Source organism: Ruditapes philippinarum, unplaced genomic scaffold (assembly GCF_026571515.1).
Source record: "Ruditapes philippinarum isolate M1 unplaced genomic scaffold, ASM2657151v2 ctg5149_1_1_1_1, whole genome shotgun sequence".
Classification (NCBI taxonomy): Eukaryota; Metazoa; Mollusca; class Bivalvia; order Venerida; family Veneridae; genus Ruditapes; species Ruditapes philippinarum.
In genome coordinates, this window is record NW_026857739.1 from 152,770 (window position 1) to 172,734 (window position 19,965).

At 33.1% G+C, this 19,965-nt stretch overlaps 1 protein-coding gene across 2 annotated transcripts; it reads left to right on the forward strand.

The window, feature by feature from the left end:
• LOC132750779 (carotenoid-cleaving dioxygenase, mitochondrial-like) lies at positions 1-13,621 on the forward strand. Of its 2 annotated transcripts, none has more exons than XM_060740822.1 (13): positions 1-153; positions 1,875-2,036; positions 2,623-2,745; positions 4,061-4,196; positions 4,696-4,837; positions 5,413-5,551; positions 5,928-6,139; positions 6,638-6,749; positions 10,424-10,578; positions 11,004-11,109; positions 11,602-11,702; positions 12,018-12,129; positions 12,963-13,620. In XM_060740822.1, the coding sequence occupies exons 2-13, from the start codon at positions 1,922-1,924 to the stop codon at positions 13,142-13,144; spliced, it is 1,635 nt and encodes a 544-aa protein (XP_060596805.1). In that variant the 5' UTR covers positions 1-153; positions 1,875-1,921; the 3' UTR covers positions 13,145-13,620. The 2 variants fall into 2 exon arrangements, with proteins under 2 accessions (XP_060596805.1, XP_060596806.1); XM_060740823.1 differs by lacking the exon at positions 1-153 and adding an exon at positions 396-644 and having other exon boundaries at positions 12,963-13,621.
• Positions 13,622-19,965: the final 6,344 nt, after the last annotated feature.

Here is a 19,965-nt window from a genome sequence, read left to right on the forward strand (position 1 = left end):
TTCATGACGTAGACATCATTATAATATGTCAAATCAGCAGTCACCTGACACTCGTCAACTAGACAGATCATGTGACAATAATGGCAGGTTATTTATAGAACAATTAGTATTTATGCAAAGTACATGGATCTAGTCACTGGATTGTTATAACAGGTATGTTTTACATTGATTATTTTTGTCTATTGAACTCATTAAATATGTTGCGTTACTAACTCATTAACCTCCCAAAATCCTATACATGTATATATTTTATTACTCAAAAGTTTACATATTTCTTTACAATAAACCATTGTAAACGTTGCTTTATTCTCGTGAGAAGAAGCACGTAAACACGCTCGAAATCCATTGTATAAACATTATGTTAAACGTAGAGGAAAAATCGCAACTATTTCTTAAGTCGTAATGTGTCTATATATATAACTCAATTAATTTGTACACACTCCCTACTAGTAATAGACACACATGTGTATGTATCTATAATATTGATTAGAAGAGGAAACGCTATTCAATTTGTTATATTCATTCTGGATTAAGCAAATTGAAACTGTAATTGTAAAGTGATATTATCTATTGTCAGATTTATTTTTGGAAATTACTTCCTGTTTTTATCAATATTTATATTACTGAAAAATAAAATCATAGAGGTAACTTGATTAGCGTATATGTACTTATTGTACTAAACTGGCGAGTTATATACTATTATAATAGGTAATAGTTTGTAATTTTTCAAGATAAACTATAGCCATATATGATTAAATATCTGTCTATTTTTTTGCTCTCAAACTTTTATACTGGTCTTTATCGATAGGATGCTATAATTCACTGTTATCAAATATTGTTAAGATTGTTTACAAATATTGAAATAGTTGAACTAGCTTTCATGCAATTATCTTGTGTATAATAACATTAATGTATGGTGGCTGATTTGTGTCATTCGTGTTTTCGCCCCGCGACCCCGCCAAGTGAAAATTCGAGAATTAAAAAGTTAAAATGGCGGGGACGCGGTCGAAAACATGTCAATTAGCTGGGGCGTGGGCGAAGATTAATAAATAAAACTTCTCCCCGCGGGGTCCCTGAGCGAGATTTAAGAAATAGAACGGCGGAAAACACAGGGAGCGGAGCGAAAACACGCTGATAAACGGAAGCACGGGCGAAGTTTAATAAACAAAACTTCGCCCCACGTCTCCGCTAATAAGTGTGTTTTCGCCCCGCGACCCGCCAAATGAAAAATCAAAAATAAACAAGTGAAAATAGCGGGGGCGCGGAGCGAAAACACTCTTATTAGCGGGGGCGCTAATAAGCGTGTTTGCGCTCCGCGTCCTCGCCGTTTTATTTCTGAAATCTCGCTCCGTACCCTCGCGAATTAGCATGTTCTCGTTAATTATGGTGTTCTAGCTAACATTTCACATACCTTATAATGAAATAGGAACTAGCGTGATGTTGTAATAATTATGTATATGAGGGCATATATAAAATGTTGATAAATCTGCTTGAAGTACCCCTTTTAAAAAAGAACTACATGTATGTATATACGTTAAATAGAGATTGGATTTATGTCATTTTATGCCGTTGGATTAACGTCGGATTCTAGCGTCTAAAAAACTTTCATATACTACAACTAGATTCAAACGTCTATTCAACGTCGGACTCTAACGTCTGAGCAACGTTGAAACAACGTCATGTGTTTGCTGGGTATGTGTTACCGTAACGGAGGTTTATTTGTGCCAAGCCTCGCAAATTTAGGCAGGTTGTTGCTTTTCACATCCTGTCTTTTCTCAGTCTCTTGCTAACTTACTAACATCATGCATATAAAAACTTCGTGCATCGTAGTAGAGTATCACCCTTTACATATTTCATATTTTCATGCATACTAGGGGTGGTAACTCTTAGAAAACAGTGACGATATTTTATAAACAACTGTATGTTGAAATTGGTACGGAGTTCCTCTACAGTTGGTGTGGCCGCAGCAAGCATGCATAAATTGTACAAAACGATAGAAAACGAGGTAGAAGAACCTCTTCAAGGAACTGTCAAAGGTAAGTCGAAACAACATTTCTTCAATAAACACATTTGAAATAGTATGATATGATCGGGCATATAATAATATGGAAAAAAGGAACATATTATGAACGTCAAAAAAGGAAATATTTAAAATGTTTCAGGGTCGGTTCGATAGAATTTTTTTCACGAACGATATAAGAAAGTGAAGTTTACCGTCCACGCTCCCCACCGCCCGCTTAAGCAGAATTCAGCATTTAAACACGAATATATTGAAAACAAAGATACAAATACAAGGAACTATAATATCCCAAGTACAGCAGTAAGAATGTGCTGAACGAGTTTCAAAGATCTTTGATCTTTGAAAACATGACCAAGCAAGCCAACTCCAAGGGGGCGTGAACGGTAACTTGCACTTTTCTTTTCCGTATGAGAACAGGCACAATAAAACCGTGCCTGAAAGATTTTCAATTTTGTTGTTTCGGACGTTCTTGAGGGATTCCAATTGTCTTTGTTTTGTATGATGTAATTACTGATTGAGATAACCTGTTCGGAATGAAGCATTAAATGAAATTTGTCAAAGGCAATTTGACGGTGATAATTTTCGTACCTTTTGATTTTCAGGTTCAATACCTGTATGGATAAAAGGTAGTCTATACCGGAATGGTCCGGGAATGTTTGAGGTCGGGGAGCACAAGTTCAAACACTGGTTTGATGGCATGTCAATGTTACAACGATTCCACATCTGTAAGTTTCATTAATTTTGTATTGACTAAATACACTTGGTCTCGCTAACTCTTCCTTATGTTTTGTTCAGTATTCATATAGGCTTCGGGCTTTACCGTATAAAGATCGTCTATTACACTTAAGAAAATGTTCTATCTAAACGGATTTTAAACGTGTATATTTCCTGAACAAAAACCTGAAATATGCACAATATGCTTTGTTTACAAAGTCAAATCACACATTTATCGTTATTGTTCTGGTGTTTAAATAATGTTAATCTGGAGGTAATACATCCAAGAGTATGACCGCCTGGTACAGGTTTGTGTATCGAAATTGGATGTTTGTTCATAGCATATCAATACATCATAGTGAGTGTACTGTTTGACTTCAAAAGGTGCGTCTTCGAGCACACAATCGGCCATGTCTTTGTCGGGCTACCTATATATAGCAATGAAATACTATCTTCATGTAAAAAGCTCAAAGCCAATGTGTAAGCTTCTGTGGGGTTAACAATTTTGGAAATATTTGAGCCATGTCACGACAAAACCAACATTGTGTGTTTGCGACCACCATGGATCCATACCAGCCTGCGCATCCGCAAAATCATTATTATCAAAGTTTTTGCAAGATATTTGCAAAATGTCTCGGTGAGAAAATGTGCAGCCTGACCAGGACTCGAACCCGGGACTTTCGGAATACCGTTCCGCGACACTACCGACTGAGCTATCCTGCCGCTCACACATTTCCTCCCGTAATAAGTGAACAGTTCTGAACCGTGACATACTCCCCTGCTATATTGAAATTCATCCTCGAATTTCACAGAGTTACAGAGCAATGTAACTTAAACTCTGAGCTATATTAGTCACGGTCCCCCGTTGGGCGCCAAATGTCATAGGGTGAGAAAAATGTACAGCCTGAAGTTCATAATGCCTTTGCATGTATTAAGTTGTCACGTATATTTTCACCACATTATTGTTGAATATTTTTTTAATGTTAATAAATGTATCTTTGTTTTTAAAATTGTATTTCTCCATGAACATCTATCTGGACCTTACACTTGAAGCTGGAAAATAACATTTAACTTTGTTCCAGATAGTGACTTTTGGTCTCAATATATTATTTGAACAGCTGTCAATAAAAGACAATTGCTTTCATGATCTGTTGCGGTTTTGGGGGCTGTTGCACTTATTCATTATCCCTCATGTACAGACTCAATCAAACAGAGTCTGCAATTTTCATGTAATGTTGCTGCTTCCAAGGAATCACTGTTTTCCAGATATGTATAGAAATAATAGACATTTCAAAGTTGAATAAAAAAACAACATTATTTTAACAGCGGACGGAAAGGTTACATATCAGAGAAATTTTTTAAGAAGCGACACATTTTTGAACAATACAACTTCTGGCAGGATCACAATCAATGAGTTTGCTACTGCAGCTAGCCCGGATCCCTGCAAGAACATATTTCAGAGGTATTTCATAGTATAGCTGTAACTTTCCTAGACCCTGTTTCCAAGAATTTTTCATAATGTACTGGTTAATAATTCATAATCTTATTCATGAAGGATAAATCGAAAGAAACAAGTAAATGTACATGTTGAGACAAGTTTGTTTAGTTGATAAAATGATGATATATGTCGGCTAGAAAAATAACGGAGCAAATAAAGAAAGCGCCATGTTATATATGGTAAAAGAAGTTCACATATTAGATATGTTGTGTTTATTTGTCAATGAATTACGATTTGTGACTTTTAATATTGAAATATGTCACCGGTTCAGCAGATATCATGAAAAAGTAACCCCAGTACATGCCAGTAATATGAAAACAATTACTTTATATTCCATGTGGTTTATCTTATTATAATTTAGCTTATTTTTCTAATATTAAAGAAACATCAAGAAAAATGGTGTCATTTGTGCAAATAATTAGAATCTCTTCTATGACTTTCAATGTTAAAATTTTGATTTCAGATTTTTGACAATATTTGAAACAGACGATATGACTGATAACACACTTGTCAATGTTTTCCCGCTAAAAGACGAGCTTTATACAACAACAGAGATTAAATATCTTAACAAAATAGATCCAGAAACACTTGACAGAACTGAAAAGGTATCAGATTAACTGATAATAAAGTAACGCTCCCAAACTAAACTTATTTTTAATTGATATTATTCGTCACTATTTTATTATACACGCGTTGGTGTGATCGGGGGCAAAAGAAGATTGCTTACTATTTTTGCTAAAGTTTGCTGATGAATTAAAGTTCACATGTTATATCACTATGAAGATCGTATTGCTCATATCATGTATTGGTAATGATTGTGTCGTTTGTGTTATATATTAATAATTGTCATGTCGTATGTGTTATTTTGAACGAGTTGGATTTACTTTAATGGTAAGATACTAATCCTGTAAGCTATAATAAATTCTGTCATATTCCGATAGCATCAATGTCACTTCTAGGAAGACGATTAGATGCCGAAGCTTATGTCGCCCTCTTTAAGAACAAGTGATCATTAGATGACCGTAACTTTACCGTAACTTTACCAGATTGACTTAAAATAGTGTATAGGTGGAATTTTATATTCATTTGGCGAATTATATTACAGTTCTTTACCGTCAAAATGTACACTCACGTTTGAAAGTTGTCATTATTTTTCTAGCATGAACAATCATTGTTTCAGGTAGATTTGTTGGAAAAGGTCGGAGCTAACTTGTCTACGGCTCATCCCCATTGGGACGAGGAAGGAAACATGTACAATATTGGACATTCATTCAAACGTGGCTTGTTTACAGTTCTTACCAAAGTGCCAGCAAAGAAAGGTATTTATATACGTTTCGCCGTATTTACAAAGAAAATAAAGTATCTCAAGTAAATTATGGGTTTTCGTTTGTTATCGGATTCATAATTGTTGTTTTAATTAAAAAAAATCACCGCATCCGAAAAATGAATCTTCACTATTTTACGGAACAATGTGTACAATGTGGCGAAAGTTGGTTGATAAAAAGAAATTCGACAATACATGTAAATCACATATATCAATGTTCACTGGTGCTAACATTCTTGGGCGGGAATGTTTATGTTATCTTTACTTGATTTCCATGAATTTCTAAAAAAAACAACAACAACCACAACAAACAGAAACTCCCCAACAAATGCAAAATGATGATAAAAGATTTGATACACTTTCTGTTACAGAAGGCGAAACTGAATTTCCAGCAGGCGAGATCGTATTCAAGACACAATCGCCATGGAAAATTCATTTTAACTACTACCATAGCTTCAGTATGACGGAAAATTATTTTGTTTTTGTACAGCAGCCACTATTGTCAAATGTACCGAAAATTCTATTAGGCAGAAAGACAGGATATGCTTTTGCTTCGTCCCTGACAGGCTATCCTGAAATTAAGGTAAATACAAATGAATGAATAGGTCATCAAATTTCAAACAGTTAAGTTATTTTTTTCTTTTTAGAAATAAAAATAACATTTTCATGATAAAGGCTGAATTAAATCTTGTTGAATAATATTCAGCATCGTAAGTCTTCTATTTTAGCCATATTTTAAATAAAAAGTTTTGTCTTAAATCTTGATAGGCCTTGGACGGGAAAGGAACATTTTTAAAAAGTTGTATTTGTAAAATTCAACGGCATAACACCGGGCAGATACGAGACGGCATATAGATATCTTGTTTGATGCAGTGTTACGTTATTTTGACGCTGAGAAGTTCATAAAGTGAATATTAACATAGTGATCAGATTAATTTTTGACACTCAGACAGGACAACACGCATGCATTCATAAGGTTAAGATTAACATCGTAATCAGTTTAAGTAATAATCGATGACCTTTGAGTGTGATTTTATATTTTATTTGTCTAACATGCCAAAATATTATTTTAATTTTACAGAATCGGTTCAGAATAGTCGATAGAAAAACCGGAGAAGAAATAAATGCCGATCACGTGATCGAATCAGACGCATTTTTATATTTTCACCAGATAAATGCATATGAAGAACAAGGTAAATGACATACATAGCCAGTATTTTGAGTCAAATGGATGCCAATATTAGCATTTCTTTAAGATTTGTCCGATTTTTAAGCGAATTATGCCTCATTAGAATGCAATGAATATATTTTAAGTCCCAGCAAAACAGATTTCATTACCTTAACTCTATAAGTTATCGTCATTCATTTTATATATTTTTTGTAATCTATTCTTGTCCATTACAACACCATCGTCGGAATTCACGGGTGCTGATACTTCTGAGCTACATAAAGAGAACACGTAACGAGTTCGCCTGGATTCCCGGAAATATGTTATATAGCTCGTGCGAATCTAATTTTAGATTGTGTTCTATTTACATCGTTTTACGACTGCATTTACAGTGTCACAAGAAAATAAAATAAGATAATTGCATTAAGAGAATTCTACAGAAAGCTTTTATGTCAGTTTTATACAATGTAATACTCGTGAGTTATTCGGCTTTTTAATGGTATTGTTCTATCTCATGTTAAGAACATTATAATAACAGGAGATCTGAACTTCCACCTGGATATCCCCACTCAACCTGACACAATCAAATTCACAAGCATTCTACAATCATGTGGAATGGTACAACATGTTCGAGAACCAACCCATGTGCTTGGACATACACTTGATGTTGTCATTACTAGGGACACTGACAACTTAATTTCGAACATTAAGGTTGTTGATCCAGGGCTATCAGACAACAAATCTGGAAAAGTGACAAAAGATCATTATGCAATTATATTCAATACCGTTGCTGAAAAACCTCCGCCTATCCGAAAGTCAGTGACGTATAGAAAACTCAACTCAATTGATATAGATTCCTTTAAGAGTGATATTAAATCATCAACACTCTTACATCTTGAACACACCGATCTCGAACAACTTGTAGGAGAATATACGAATGTTCTTTCCACCTTGCTTGAAAAGCACGCTCAAATTCAAACTAAAACAATAGTGTTACGACCTTCTTGTGCTTGGTATACCCAGGAGCTACATGACGCAAAACATATGCGGCGCAAGTTAGAAAGAAATTGGCAATCATCTAAATTGACTATAGACCACGAAATATATAGAAATCAATGTGCAAAAGTAAATAAAATGTTGGTTGAGGCTAAAGTAAAACATTATTGTGATAAGGTAACATCCTGTGGTCGAGATCAAAAACAATTGTTTCAAATTACCAATAACCTAATGAATGGTCCAACTGAGACATCTTTACCCACAAACATAGAAACTGATAAATTGCCACAAGAGTTCAGTGATTTCTTTGTTGAGAAAATAGAGACCATCAGGGATGAAATAAAATCAAAATTTGTTCTAAACCCAGGTGACGTGGAAACGGAACAGATTGGCGTTGAAAATAGTCTGACTCGCTTTGAGAAAGCATCAAAAGAAGAAATTAAGAAAATAATAAATAGTTCTTCAAATAAATCATGTGAACTGGATCCTATACCAACATGGCTATTAAAATCGTGCCTTGATGAACTTTTACCATTTCTTTCTAACATTATCAACAACTCTCTCAGTACAGGAAATGTTCCCGCAGAGTTTAAAAGGTCTTATGTTAAACCCCTTCTGAAAAAACCAACATTGGATCAAAATATTTTAAAAAACTATCGACCTGTTTCAAATTTATCGTTTGTATCGAAAACACTTGAAAGAGTAGTAAGCTCTCGCATTGATGAACATGTGACAACAAATCAACTTCAAGAAAAGTATCAGTCAGCCTATCGCAAGTTCCATTCGACAGAGACTGCACTTATCAAAGTTCAAAATGATGTACTATAATCCCTTGACCATGGCAATGTGACAATCTTAGTTATGCTAGATCTATCAGCAGCTTTCGACACAATAGACCACAAAACCTTAATACAGAGACTTGAAAATGTTTTCGGAATTGCTGAAAAACCACTGGAGTGGATAACATCATACCTTCAAGATAGAAAACAGACAGTATACATTAACGGTGTGCTGTCAAAGCCGGTCACACTTAATTTTAGTGTTCCACAGGGGTCCGTTTTAGGGCCAAAATTTTATACTATTTACACTAAACCACTTGGTGCCATTTGCAAAGATCACGGACTGCAATACCATCTCTACGCCGATGACTCACAGCTGTATCTATCTTTCAAACCATTAGATGACATTTCTAAGGAAGAAACATTACAACGCATTCAAGCGTGTCTCCGAGACATAATATCATGGATGAATGCAAACATGCTTAAACTAAATACTGATAAAACAGAAGTCATCATGTTCTCATCTCCGTATAACTCCAAACACATTGAAGATCTATCGATAACCGTGGGTGACTCTAAAATAAACAAATCGGTCAATGTTAGAAATTTAGGTGTCATCTTTGATTCAAACATGAACATGGAAGATCACATAAATTCGGTATGCAGATCATGTTATGCTCAGCTTAGACAAATAGGAAGAATTCGAAAATATCTCACAATTGATGCATCTAAACAACTTGTCACTTCATTGGTCATTTCGCGCCTAGATTACTGCAATGCATTATTGTATGGAGTACCTCAAACATTAATAAACAAACTGCAGATTGTTCAAAATACAGCTGCCCGCATCATCTCCAGAACTTCACGGTACGATCATATTACACCTGTACTTAAAGAATTACATTGGCTTCCGGTGCAATACAGAATCCAGTTTAAAATTTTAACACATACCTACAAAGCTTTAAATGGAAAATCGCCGGAATATATGGAAGAAATGTTATGTGTTTACAAACCACGAAGGAATCTACGATCTCAGAACAAAGCACTTACTTTAGTGGTACCAACGAGTAAAACTGTAACCTTTGGCGACCGACGATTTGAATGTGCAGCTCCGAAACTGTGGAACGATCTGCCGTCTGTTGTGAGAGACTCGAGCTCATTGTATTCTTTTAAACGTGCACTTAAAACACACTATTTCAAACAAGCCTATGTTTTATCGTGAATAATCTGAGACAGTGATTTTAGAAAACTGTGTGACTACTGTGTGATATCAACCATAATTTTACAATTTGTTTTAATTCTGCTAATATTTTTAAGACAGTTACAAATAATTAAGGTGTTGATTATAAAATACATTATTTCTAATTTAGTGTTTTAGAAATTTCGCTAGAATATTTTAATCGTATGTTGTCGATATTCAATTATTTTAATTCTAAACGACTAAGTTAATACCACATTTTAATTGATTGTTTCATATTCTTGTTCTTAGTATGTCGTAGATTTATTATGTGAATGCTGTTTTAGTATTTTAAATTGTATTGCTGTAATTAGTTATTAGTTTTTATATCATTGTAAAACGGTAAATACCACATTATAATTGATTGTCTCATATTCTTGTTCTTATTATGTCGTAGATTTATTATGTGAATGCTGGTTTAGTATTTAAATTGTATTGCTGTAATTAGTTATTAGTTTATATCATTGTAAAGCACCTTTGAACATGTATATGAAAAGGGCGCTATATAAGTTTGGTAAATAATAATAATAATAATAATCTAAATAAAGCGAACACTAAAAAACTGTAAATGAATGATTGCGTTGTTAAAGGGTAAGTCAAGGGCTGCTTTTAGATTTCTAGCACTCACCGTTTATATATCTTCTAAATTAAGGAAATGCACAACTGTTGATGCATGTAATATTTCAGGACACGTCATAGTTGACATATCATGCCACGAAGACACTAAAGTATTAGAACGTTTCTACATGAAAAATCTTACTTCGAAGGAATATGAAGAAAATCTGAAGAACACTAAGGAACCTGAACCAAGACGATATGTCATTCCTCTGGATCTCGGAAAAGTTTGTAAACATTTCTGTTTTATCACGAGTTCGAACAATATACGTAGAATTGCAGATTAATGTCTCATAGCTCAGTGATAGCTTATTACGTTTTAGAAATACAGGTTAATAATGAAGTTAAGGATGTTGGATTTCTTCCAACAAGGATCATACTAATTATATCACAACAATATTTCGTCATATCACAAAAAACTCATAAGTTCTTTCACGGATTAACCTAAATAAAGCTCGAATAATAACATTTTTGATACAGGGTTTTATCTTATTCTGTCGTATTAAATACATTAAAAATTAATGAGACATAATTTAATTCCATGTGGAGAAAGCTTTTTTCTGTGTAATAGTTGATCCAAATAGTGTAGCATATTTTTAAATATAATAATGTTTCAAAAAGCTAATAACTGATTCCTAACGTTTTAATACAGGAAGAAAAAGGAGGGGATATGGTATCGTTAGAGCATACTACTGCAAAATGCAAGAAGATTGACGAAAAAACATTTCATCTCCAACCAGAAATTTTGGCTGACATTGGTAATGTATCCTGTGTTTCTGTATACATGTTGTCCTTACCTGGCTGAAATCAAGAGTATTTAGCCTTCGCTAGCAGTTCAGAGCCAGACAAACCTGCTTTACTTAAAGTGTTCATTATAATATCCACAAAACCGGCCACAATCAGACAATTAGTATCAAACTACATGTATCTTGATTATGTTATATTGTCTAATAATAACACCAAAGTAACAAAGAACTTTGATACATTTTCATCGTTTTGAACAATTACAAATCAGTAATGAGAATGTACAGTATAGATCGTTTGCTGACAGGATTTCGAATGATAAACTTAACCGATTAGGGAAATGATACTTGTATACGGTCTTTTCCCACTGTATAAAAGGAAATTTTCGTCGGGCCGAGAGATTTAATTTAATAAATGGCATGTACGAAATTCTTTTTAACCGCTTGCAGTTTTATCCGTTCAAAGTAAACATGCATAAAATGATAATGTTTTATGAACTGTTTCAGGGTTAGAATTTCCACAAATAAACTACAGAAAGTACAACACCAAAAAATACAGATACATATATGGCGTTGCTTTTCGACATAAGAAAAATCCATTAACCACAGTAGGTATCATTTAATAAGTAAAATATATACGAGGTGTGTTTTTGATAAAACCGACAATAATCATTTGACAGGGTGGTATTTATTAAATACTGTGGCAACTTTACGATAGATATTAAGATAAAAGTAGAATATATTTTACTATTATATACTCTTTTTAGCATAATCTGTTGAATGTATTTTGAATATAATAATTATATGTATTATGAGTCTTCTTACGCATTCCCCGACTTAGATTGCTTGATCAAGATGGCAAATCGCCTAACCGTTACCTTAAGATTTAATATTATCTTTTATTTTGTCTCTTCATATTAAAGCTTGCAAAAGTTGATGCCAGCGCAAAGAAGTATATAGAATGGGAAGAAGACAGATGTTATCCATCGGAACCTGTGTTTGTAGCTAAACCTGGTGGTGCTTCTGAAGATGACGGTACTTACTTGATTATGTTCATATATACAGAACGTGTACATATCGAATAAAAAAGAATATTTAATCATTATAATGATTGTAAACAACATTTATTTGACCTTCTTGACTTATAAGTTTTTTATGTACAGGTAAGAGTATTAAAACACGTAAGTGTTTTATTGTCAAGTTTGAAAAGTGTGGCTTTATATATACTTTCGACACAGCGAGATTTAAAAAATCAGATGTTACAATGTTTCTGTGAATGTTTTCTTATAAGGCAATGGTTAGATTAACCATTTTGAAACCACAGGTGCCTCTGGTCGTCACTACTATTTTCATATTACGAAGTATGATAATTAAGGATAACATGACGACACAATACTTGTAGATATTAAACTTTCTTAATAAACTTTCTTATCAATCAAACTATACATGCGTTATTTTTATTATTGTCGGTGTACGAATCTTTTGAAGTTCTCTTTCACAGTGTTTTTGTCCAATTGATTCTAATAATTTAGTTAACACTATATAATGCTGTTCGTTACTTTCTTCAAATTCAAAGAATTACAAACTTCGTCTTACATTAAAGTTGATATTGTTCTTTTATGCACTCTCTATGGCATTATATCAACTTCATTTTACTTAGTTTAATTCTGTTAACATTTTGTAATCCAATATTTCCAAACGTTACTTTATATTGTAACCTACTCTGTTTGCATATAAGTATAGGTATATCTAAATTTATTTTTTTCCTGAAAATAAGTTACCTGTACAATAAATTGTATTGATGTATTTTTTGTCGTAATTGTCGGAAATATTTGTATCTAAACATATTTTATTTTATTCTATTCCAGGTGTTGTGGTTGCAGCAGTGAATCGTGTTGGAGAAGGTGATGACGACAATTCATGTTTTCTACTGGTTCTTGATGCAAAGTCATTCACTGAAATTGCTCGAGTAGAATTTGAGGGAATTGGACGATTTCCATATGACTTTCATGGAGTATATGCGGACGATAAAAGCTTGAAAAAGAAATAACATTGTTGTTTAAATTAGCATATTTCGATTGTGTTGTCAATGACAAAAGAACAAATGAGAACATGGGATATATTCAAGCTGTTATTCAAGCTGTTTCAGCGATTGTTTCACAGCAAAGCAAGAATAAGACCTGTTTATAATCCTGAAAGGACTGACTGAGTATTGATTGTAAAATAGATTTTTGTCCTAGTTTATCACCTTAGGTGAAAAGATTATGTAATAATAATACTGTTTGTTGTCATATTATCTCATTATGTCAATTTTGCATCAAACTAACCCATTGAAGTTTGAGAAAACACACAGCCTTATCTTTATGCAGTCCATTCCGGTCAGAAGTAACGGGTCAAAACACATTATTCAAGGAACTTAGAAAATTACGCGATGTGCAGGGCGTCGTGATGCTGTATGCTTGATGTGGGTTTTTTCGTGTTTTTCTTAAACAATCATTAACCGATATAAACCAGGGTTAACGTTGGTATGTATCTCTTAGTTTTGCATACCTAAATGTTAGCATTGCTTGCTTAAAATGACTTATACCAAGTCTAAACTGGTACTGTGTTAGGGGATAGTGTGTATTGATTGCCTTTCTTCCTTGATGATGTTGATTTTCATATTTTGACAAATAGGGAAGTATCATATGAAAAAACTGTGACACATTTAAAGACAAGTTTAAAAGGACAAGACAATGAACACAAATGCTTTTTTTCAAAATCGATTAACATAACTAGAATATTTGACTGAGTAGTCCTTATATCATATACAACTCTTGTTTCTCACTTACATCTTTACCTTTCACACAAACAGTTTGATCCCTAGGAAGCAAATTATCTATTTAAGGGATACTCAGGCAAATTAATTACAAAATATTTAAATGATTTTATGTACTCAAATCACGCTAAAATGACATAATTTAAAGTCCCAGCATGAATTTCTGTATAATTTCTATATATTTTGGGTTTGAAGTGTGAATGTATTTATATATGTTGAACGAAATTTATACGCTTACAGAATCACCGAGTAGTTTTAAAACAATTCATGTGACTTTAACAAACCCTGGAAGTTACAATAACAGATACTGTGGATATTGTATGATTAGGATAAGTGTAAGTCATTCATTTCAGATGTTTTTAACGCTTCTGAAGTTAATTGTGACAGCTATTGTGAAATCTTAAGGAACGCTCTAACCTGACCCATGTGGGTCAAGTTAGGAAACCACCATATTATTCTTTATAAGGAGAAAAGTTTTGTTCGTTTGACAGTCTATTGTTTTTATTTGAGGACATATACAGAAAAAATGAATTAAAAAATCAAAACTAAGAAATGAAAATTTTGCCGGTGTCTCCCTTTAATTAACAGTTCTGAACGTATTTAATATATGAGATTCAACATACGTAGTAATAGGCTTTCAGTTTTTAAGATTTTTATTTTCTTTATTTCGTTTTGTACAAATAAGATTGTTACGAATTAACATTCCTAGAAATAAAGTTAATAATTAAAACATATTTACTTGCTTTAACTACAAAATGACCTATTTTATCCCAGAAATACTTAAAGAAATTTATAGTTACACAATAACGACCTGGGTTCTTATCAATTGTAATATTTTTTCATGTGTCTGAGTCCGGCACTGTAATTTCGCCCTTCTAATCGTTATCTGAGGAGGTTTCAACAATATTGCATTTAGTTTTCAAAGTTTGATCGTTTGCATGATTTTGCAAACAAACTTCAGATGAGGTTTTTTTCCAATTGTTTAGTATACATGTATACACAGAAATTAATCAATAAACATAAATTTTGCACACCAATTATTTTGCACGCCTGTATAAGTCAATAATTTACATTATTATCAATTTTTTTAACTTTCGACACTGAAAAACGTGCATTAGTTGTATTATAAACCTAGTAATAACATACAATTATTGACTAGTGAGCCATTGAATATGATGTGATATTCACCGGCAGATGACATATTGACCGATCGCGAGGCGACAGCGAGGTCAATATGACTTTCTGCCGGTGAATATCACACCACATTCAACGGATTACTAGTCAATAATTGTTTTATTATATGAATAGGCTAAGAATTTAAAATAAATCACAAAAATACGACCTTATATATATATACATGTACACATTTTGCCTCGTTGAAGCGCGGGGAAAAAGACGCACGTGTTAGGCGTGCAACGACTACTCGAACGCTGCGCATACATAATTAATTCAAGTTTATACTCATCATTTCGGTGTAGCCTTTAAGTATAATAGTAAAGTAATGATATTTAATCGACAAATATGCCATAAAGAACACAACGCAACAGTTATTTTTTAATTAACACGCCTACTTAACAGTCTACGGTGTATGGCCTTAATCTATTTTTAGACTGGGAAAATCCAATTCAGCCAGTGAATATGATACAACACCCAGTGAATATGATTTTATAAAACGTTCTGTTGACTACTGTTTGGACCAATGAGATTGCAGCTACATTTAGATCATGTAATGAATGAATTTAACTTTTGACACTGAACATCATGCATTAATAACTTTATAATAATCAAACATAAATCAGTTTAACTATTTTAAATGGCCGAAGTGCTTTAATTCGGCAGCTGTGTGTTGGTTTGAATTGGAAAAAGACCTTTATGAGACGGATTTGTCTAGCTGCTAAATCCATATTAAGTTAAAAAAAATATTTTAAGGAATTTCAATATCAAAATATTTATTGCAAACAGTCAGCAGAGTATAATAAGGCAAGACTTCATCAAAAATATACTCGTGATACAAATAATATTTGCAGCTATCACTCAAATGGCTGAAATAATATAAAAACACTCAATCACATTTTCCTGCCTTTTGATTAAATTTTGTAAAAGACAGTGTTAACAGAACTGCTATGAGACTTCTTTTAATTTTTTTATAAATTTCTCAATACTTAATCAAATGCAATTTATGTTGTTCTTACATATTAGTTGGCATCATATTTGATATATCGTGTCATTTATACACCATTTTAGGCCACGTCATAGTTGATAATATCATACCATTTATATAAACATATCAGGAAACGTTAATTCAAAAGTTGATATGCCTTGTATGCCAAAATTCTAAGACACGTAATAGTTGATAAGTTACGACTTGTATAGAAATATGTAAGGACACGTGATGGTTGTGATATCATGCCATGTTTGTAAACATTTATGGACCCATCAGTGTTGATATATCATGTCATAAAGACAATAAATTGTTTGACTGTTTCTACATCGGAACAATATGAAGCGGATCTGCAAAGCATCAATGAGCCTGAACTAAGACGATATGTCATTCTCCTAGATTTTCAAAAAGTTTGAAAACGTTCGTGTTTTACTCAAAATTAAGAGATATTTGCGTACAAATTAAGATGATTAAAATTTTATACATAACGAGAGATCAAGACAGTAAAGGATTCCGACACTCTTCCAACAAGGATCTACAACTTATGTGACAACCATCTTTGTCTAGTACCAGTAAGTTCACGGCTGCAGCCTAAATCGCATAATTCTCGGTTAAGGAAAAAATATATATTGGATTTTGTCATGTTTTGTTGTACAAATATGATTACGGTTTATGATATGTATCATAAACTGTATACTTTATGGTATGTATGCTTATTTATTAGCTCACCAGAGCCGAAGGCTCAGGGTGAGCTATTAGTATCAAAGGGGGATGCTCCGGCGTCCGTCGTCCGTCGTCATGCGTCAACAATCGTCTTCTTCTCTGAAACTACTGGGCAGATTTACTTCAAATTTGGTCTGTAGCATCCTTGTGACAGTCACACTTGAATTTGTTCATGTCATTCCAATTGGCCCCTTTTATGGGTCAGCAGAGCTAAAAATAGAAAAACCTTTAAACTTCTTCTTCTACAGAACTAATTGATGGATGATCACCAAACTTTGTCTGTAGCATTCTTTGGTAGTCTTTTATCAAGTTTGCTCATATTAATTTGATTGGCCCCTTTTAGGGGTCTATATGGCTAAAAATAGAAAAACATTAAAACATCTTCTTCTACAGAACTAATGGATGGATGATCACCAAACTTTGTCTGTAGCATTCTTGGGTAGTCTGTTATCAAGTTTGCTCATATGAATTTGATTGGCCCCTTTTAGGGGCCGCTAAAGCTAAAATAGAAAAACCTTTAAACATCTTCTTCTACAGAACTAATTGATGGATGATCACCAAACTTTATCTGTAGCATTCTTAGGTAGTCTTTTATCAAGTTTGCTAACATTATTTTGATTGGCCCCTTTTAGGGGCCGCTAATTGATTAAAAGCTAAAAATAGAAATACCGTTAAATGTCTATTTCTAGAGAACTAATTGATGGATGATCACCAAACTTTGTCTGTAGCATTGTTGGGTAGTCTTTTATCAAGTTTGCAAATATTATTTTAATTGGCCCCTTTTAGGGGTTTTCGGGCTAAAAATAGAAAAACATTAATTTTATTGGCCCCTTTTAGGGGTCTCTAGGGCTAAAAATAGAAAAACTTTTAAACATCTCCTACTTCAGAACCAAAAGATGGATGATCACCAAACTTTGTTTGTAGCATTCTTGGGTACTCTTTTATCAAGTTTGCTTATATTAATTTGATTGGCCCCTTTTAGGGGCCACTAAAGCTAAAAATAGAAAAAACCTGCGAACATCATTTCCTACTGAAATAATTGATAGATGATCACCAAACTTTGTAGCATTCTTAGGTAGTCTTTTATCAAGTTTGCTCATATTAATTTGATTAGCCCCGTTTATAATAAAGCTTTTCTTCAAATAATTGTTTAAACATATTCTATGCTCAAGTTTAATATGAGAATATATTGACATTCCAACACTGAAAAGCAGTTGTTTCTGGTGAGCGACTCAGGGCCATCATGGCCCTCTTGTATTTGTTTATGTTTATTATTGATATACACATGGTATTCAATACATATTTTTAAGTACAAAAACGTTTCTTCAAAAAGCAAATATTTATTTACAAAATTAAAAATATTAATACTCCAAAATGAAGGTGATATGGGATCCTTAGACCATACCACTGCAAATGCAAGAAGATGGACATCAAAACATTTCACTGTGAACCAAAAACTTTTGACTGATATTGGTAATTATTATGTTAGTCTGTATGCATGCCTAACCTTTTAACCGAATAAAAAGTTCTTTTGGCTAGCATGCACATTTGTGTAGTCTGATTAAGCTCAATATTTTTGACTGACTTTAAATATACATCTTGTTATCTTTAAAGTTGATGAAAGACAGTAGGTTATCGACCTATATAAGTGTATCGTCAGATATCTTGCTGGTATTATTCCCGTTAGTAAATAAGATCAGTTTTAAAGCAGTTTTCTCCCTTTACTGGGCTTTTAAAAATTTAACAATGTGCTAAATACACGCCGTCAGAACGTTCAAATGATTTTTAAGTTAATCAATTCGGGCAAACATTATTATATATTCTTTTACTATTTAAAGTTACAATCTGTACAAATTGTAAAGTTTGTTTCACCGTGTACTACGTTTAAAATTGATTGATTAAGAAAGAAGGAACATTTAGCTTTTTAGTGTCTAATTAGAACATACTAAAATGATAATGTTTTAATGTAATATAATTTGTTTTAGCCGTAGAGTTTCCAACAATTATCTACAGAAAGTACACCATCAAGAAAAATAAATGAATCTTTGGCGTTGCTTTCCGGCACAAGGCCAGTCCCTTCATAGTCGTATGTATCAATTTAGAAGAAAACATTATACAATATAAATACCTTTTCTTTTTGTTAAATAATATGAAAGACTCGCTCTTGACAATGCCATTTTGATAAGGAGGAAAATGAGCTTCGATATTCTGGGTAACATGTGAATGTATAATGTCTTTTAAATTTGGGTTTACATAACCTTTGATCTCTTTTCGAAATTCCATTTTATTCAGTTCCGCCCATTGTGTTCACTTAAGGGCAAATCCATTCTTTTACCTGGTGTTTTACGCTGCTTTTTACGGAATGGGAGTAACATGTCACATTGAACGTTTCAATATATGCACCGTATAAATATATCTGTAGATGTGTCTAAATTCCAAATTTCACCATTTCTCATGTTCTGCTTAAGCCGATGAAAGGGGTAAAAATGTTGCATCTCAAGTGTCGTTCATGGACATGCTCAACATTTTCAATTATGCCGTTTTGGGGGTTCTTTTGAAATTTCGTTTTTCTCTTTTTCACGCGTCTTCTATACATGTAATTCAATTTGCTTCAATTGATTACTGAAAAGGGTTGTTTTGCCTGTCTCTTCAAGCAACCATCAACTTGGCCATTTCTAATCGGCAAACACACTTTATACATTTACACGATAAAAAGATGTATAAAACATTCAGTTTAAAGTATAGAAACATAATATCTTGTTTTTCATCAAATCAGTCTTTAGGGGGTCCCATGGACAAGATATTCGTGTTAAACGTGATGAAATTGTTTTGATACATGCTTTTGTTATTTGATTTTAAGATTGTAAAGGTCGATGCAAATACTATTTCGAATGAAAAGAAGACACATGTTATCCATCAGAACTTGTACCTTATCCTAATGGTGATGCTGAAGATGACAGTAATTTGTTTAACTAAATTCATACGCCTACACAATGTAATACAGCGGGTGTTCAAAAAGCAAGGTATTTATTTAATAAGCTCATCATACGGTTAAACAACAACCGCTTAACGTCAATATTTTGTATATACCAGATACCTACTCAATGAAATTATATTGTATTTTTATTGTTCTGACGTCCGAAAAAAATGATTTCGTAAAGTATTACCT

Excerpts from the sequence above, each read along its gene's own strand:
- LOC132750779 (XM_060740822.1), top strand. The coding sequence starts at position 1,922 with ATGTTGAAATTGGTACGGAGTTCCTCTACAGTTGGTGTGGCCGCAGCA. Across the intron at positions 4,197-4,695 it reads TGCAAGAACATATTTCAGAG|ATTTTTGACAATATTTGAAA; the intron begins GTATTTCATAGT and ends TTTTGATTTCAG. Across the intron at positions 5,552-5,927 it reads CAAAGTGCCAGCAAAGAAAG|AAGGCGAAACTGAATTTCCA; the intron begins GTATTTATATAC and ends TTTCTGTTACAG.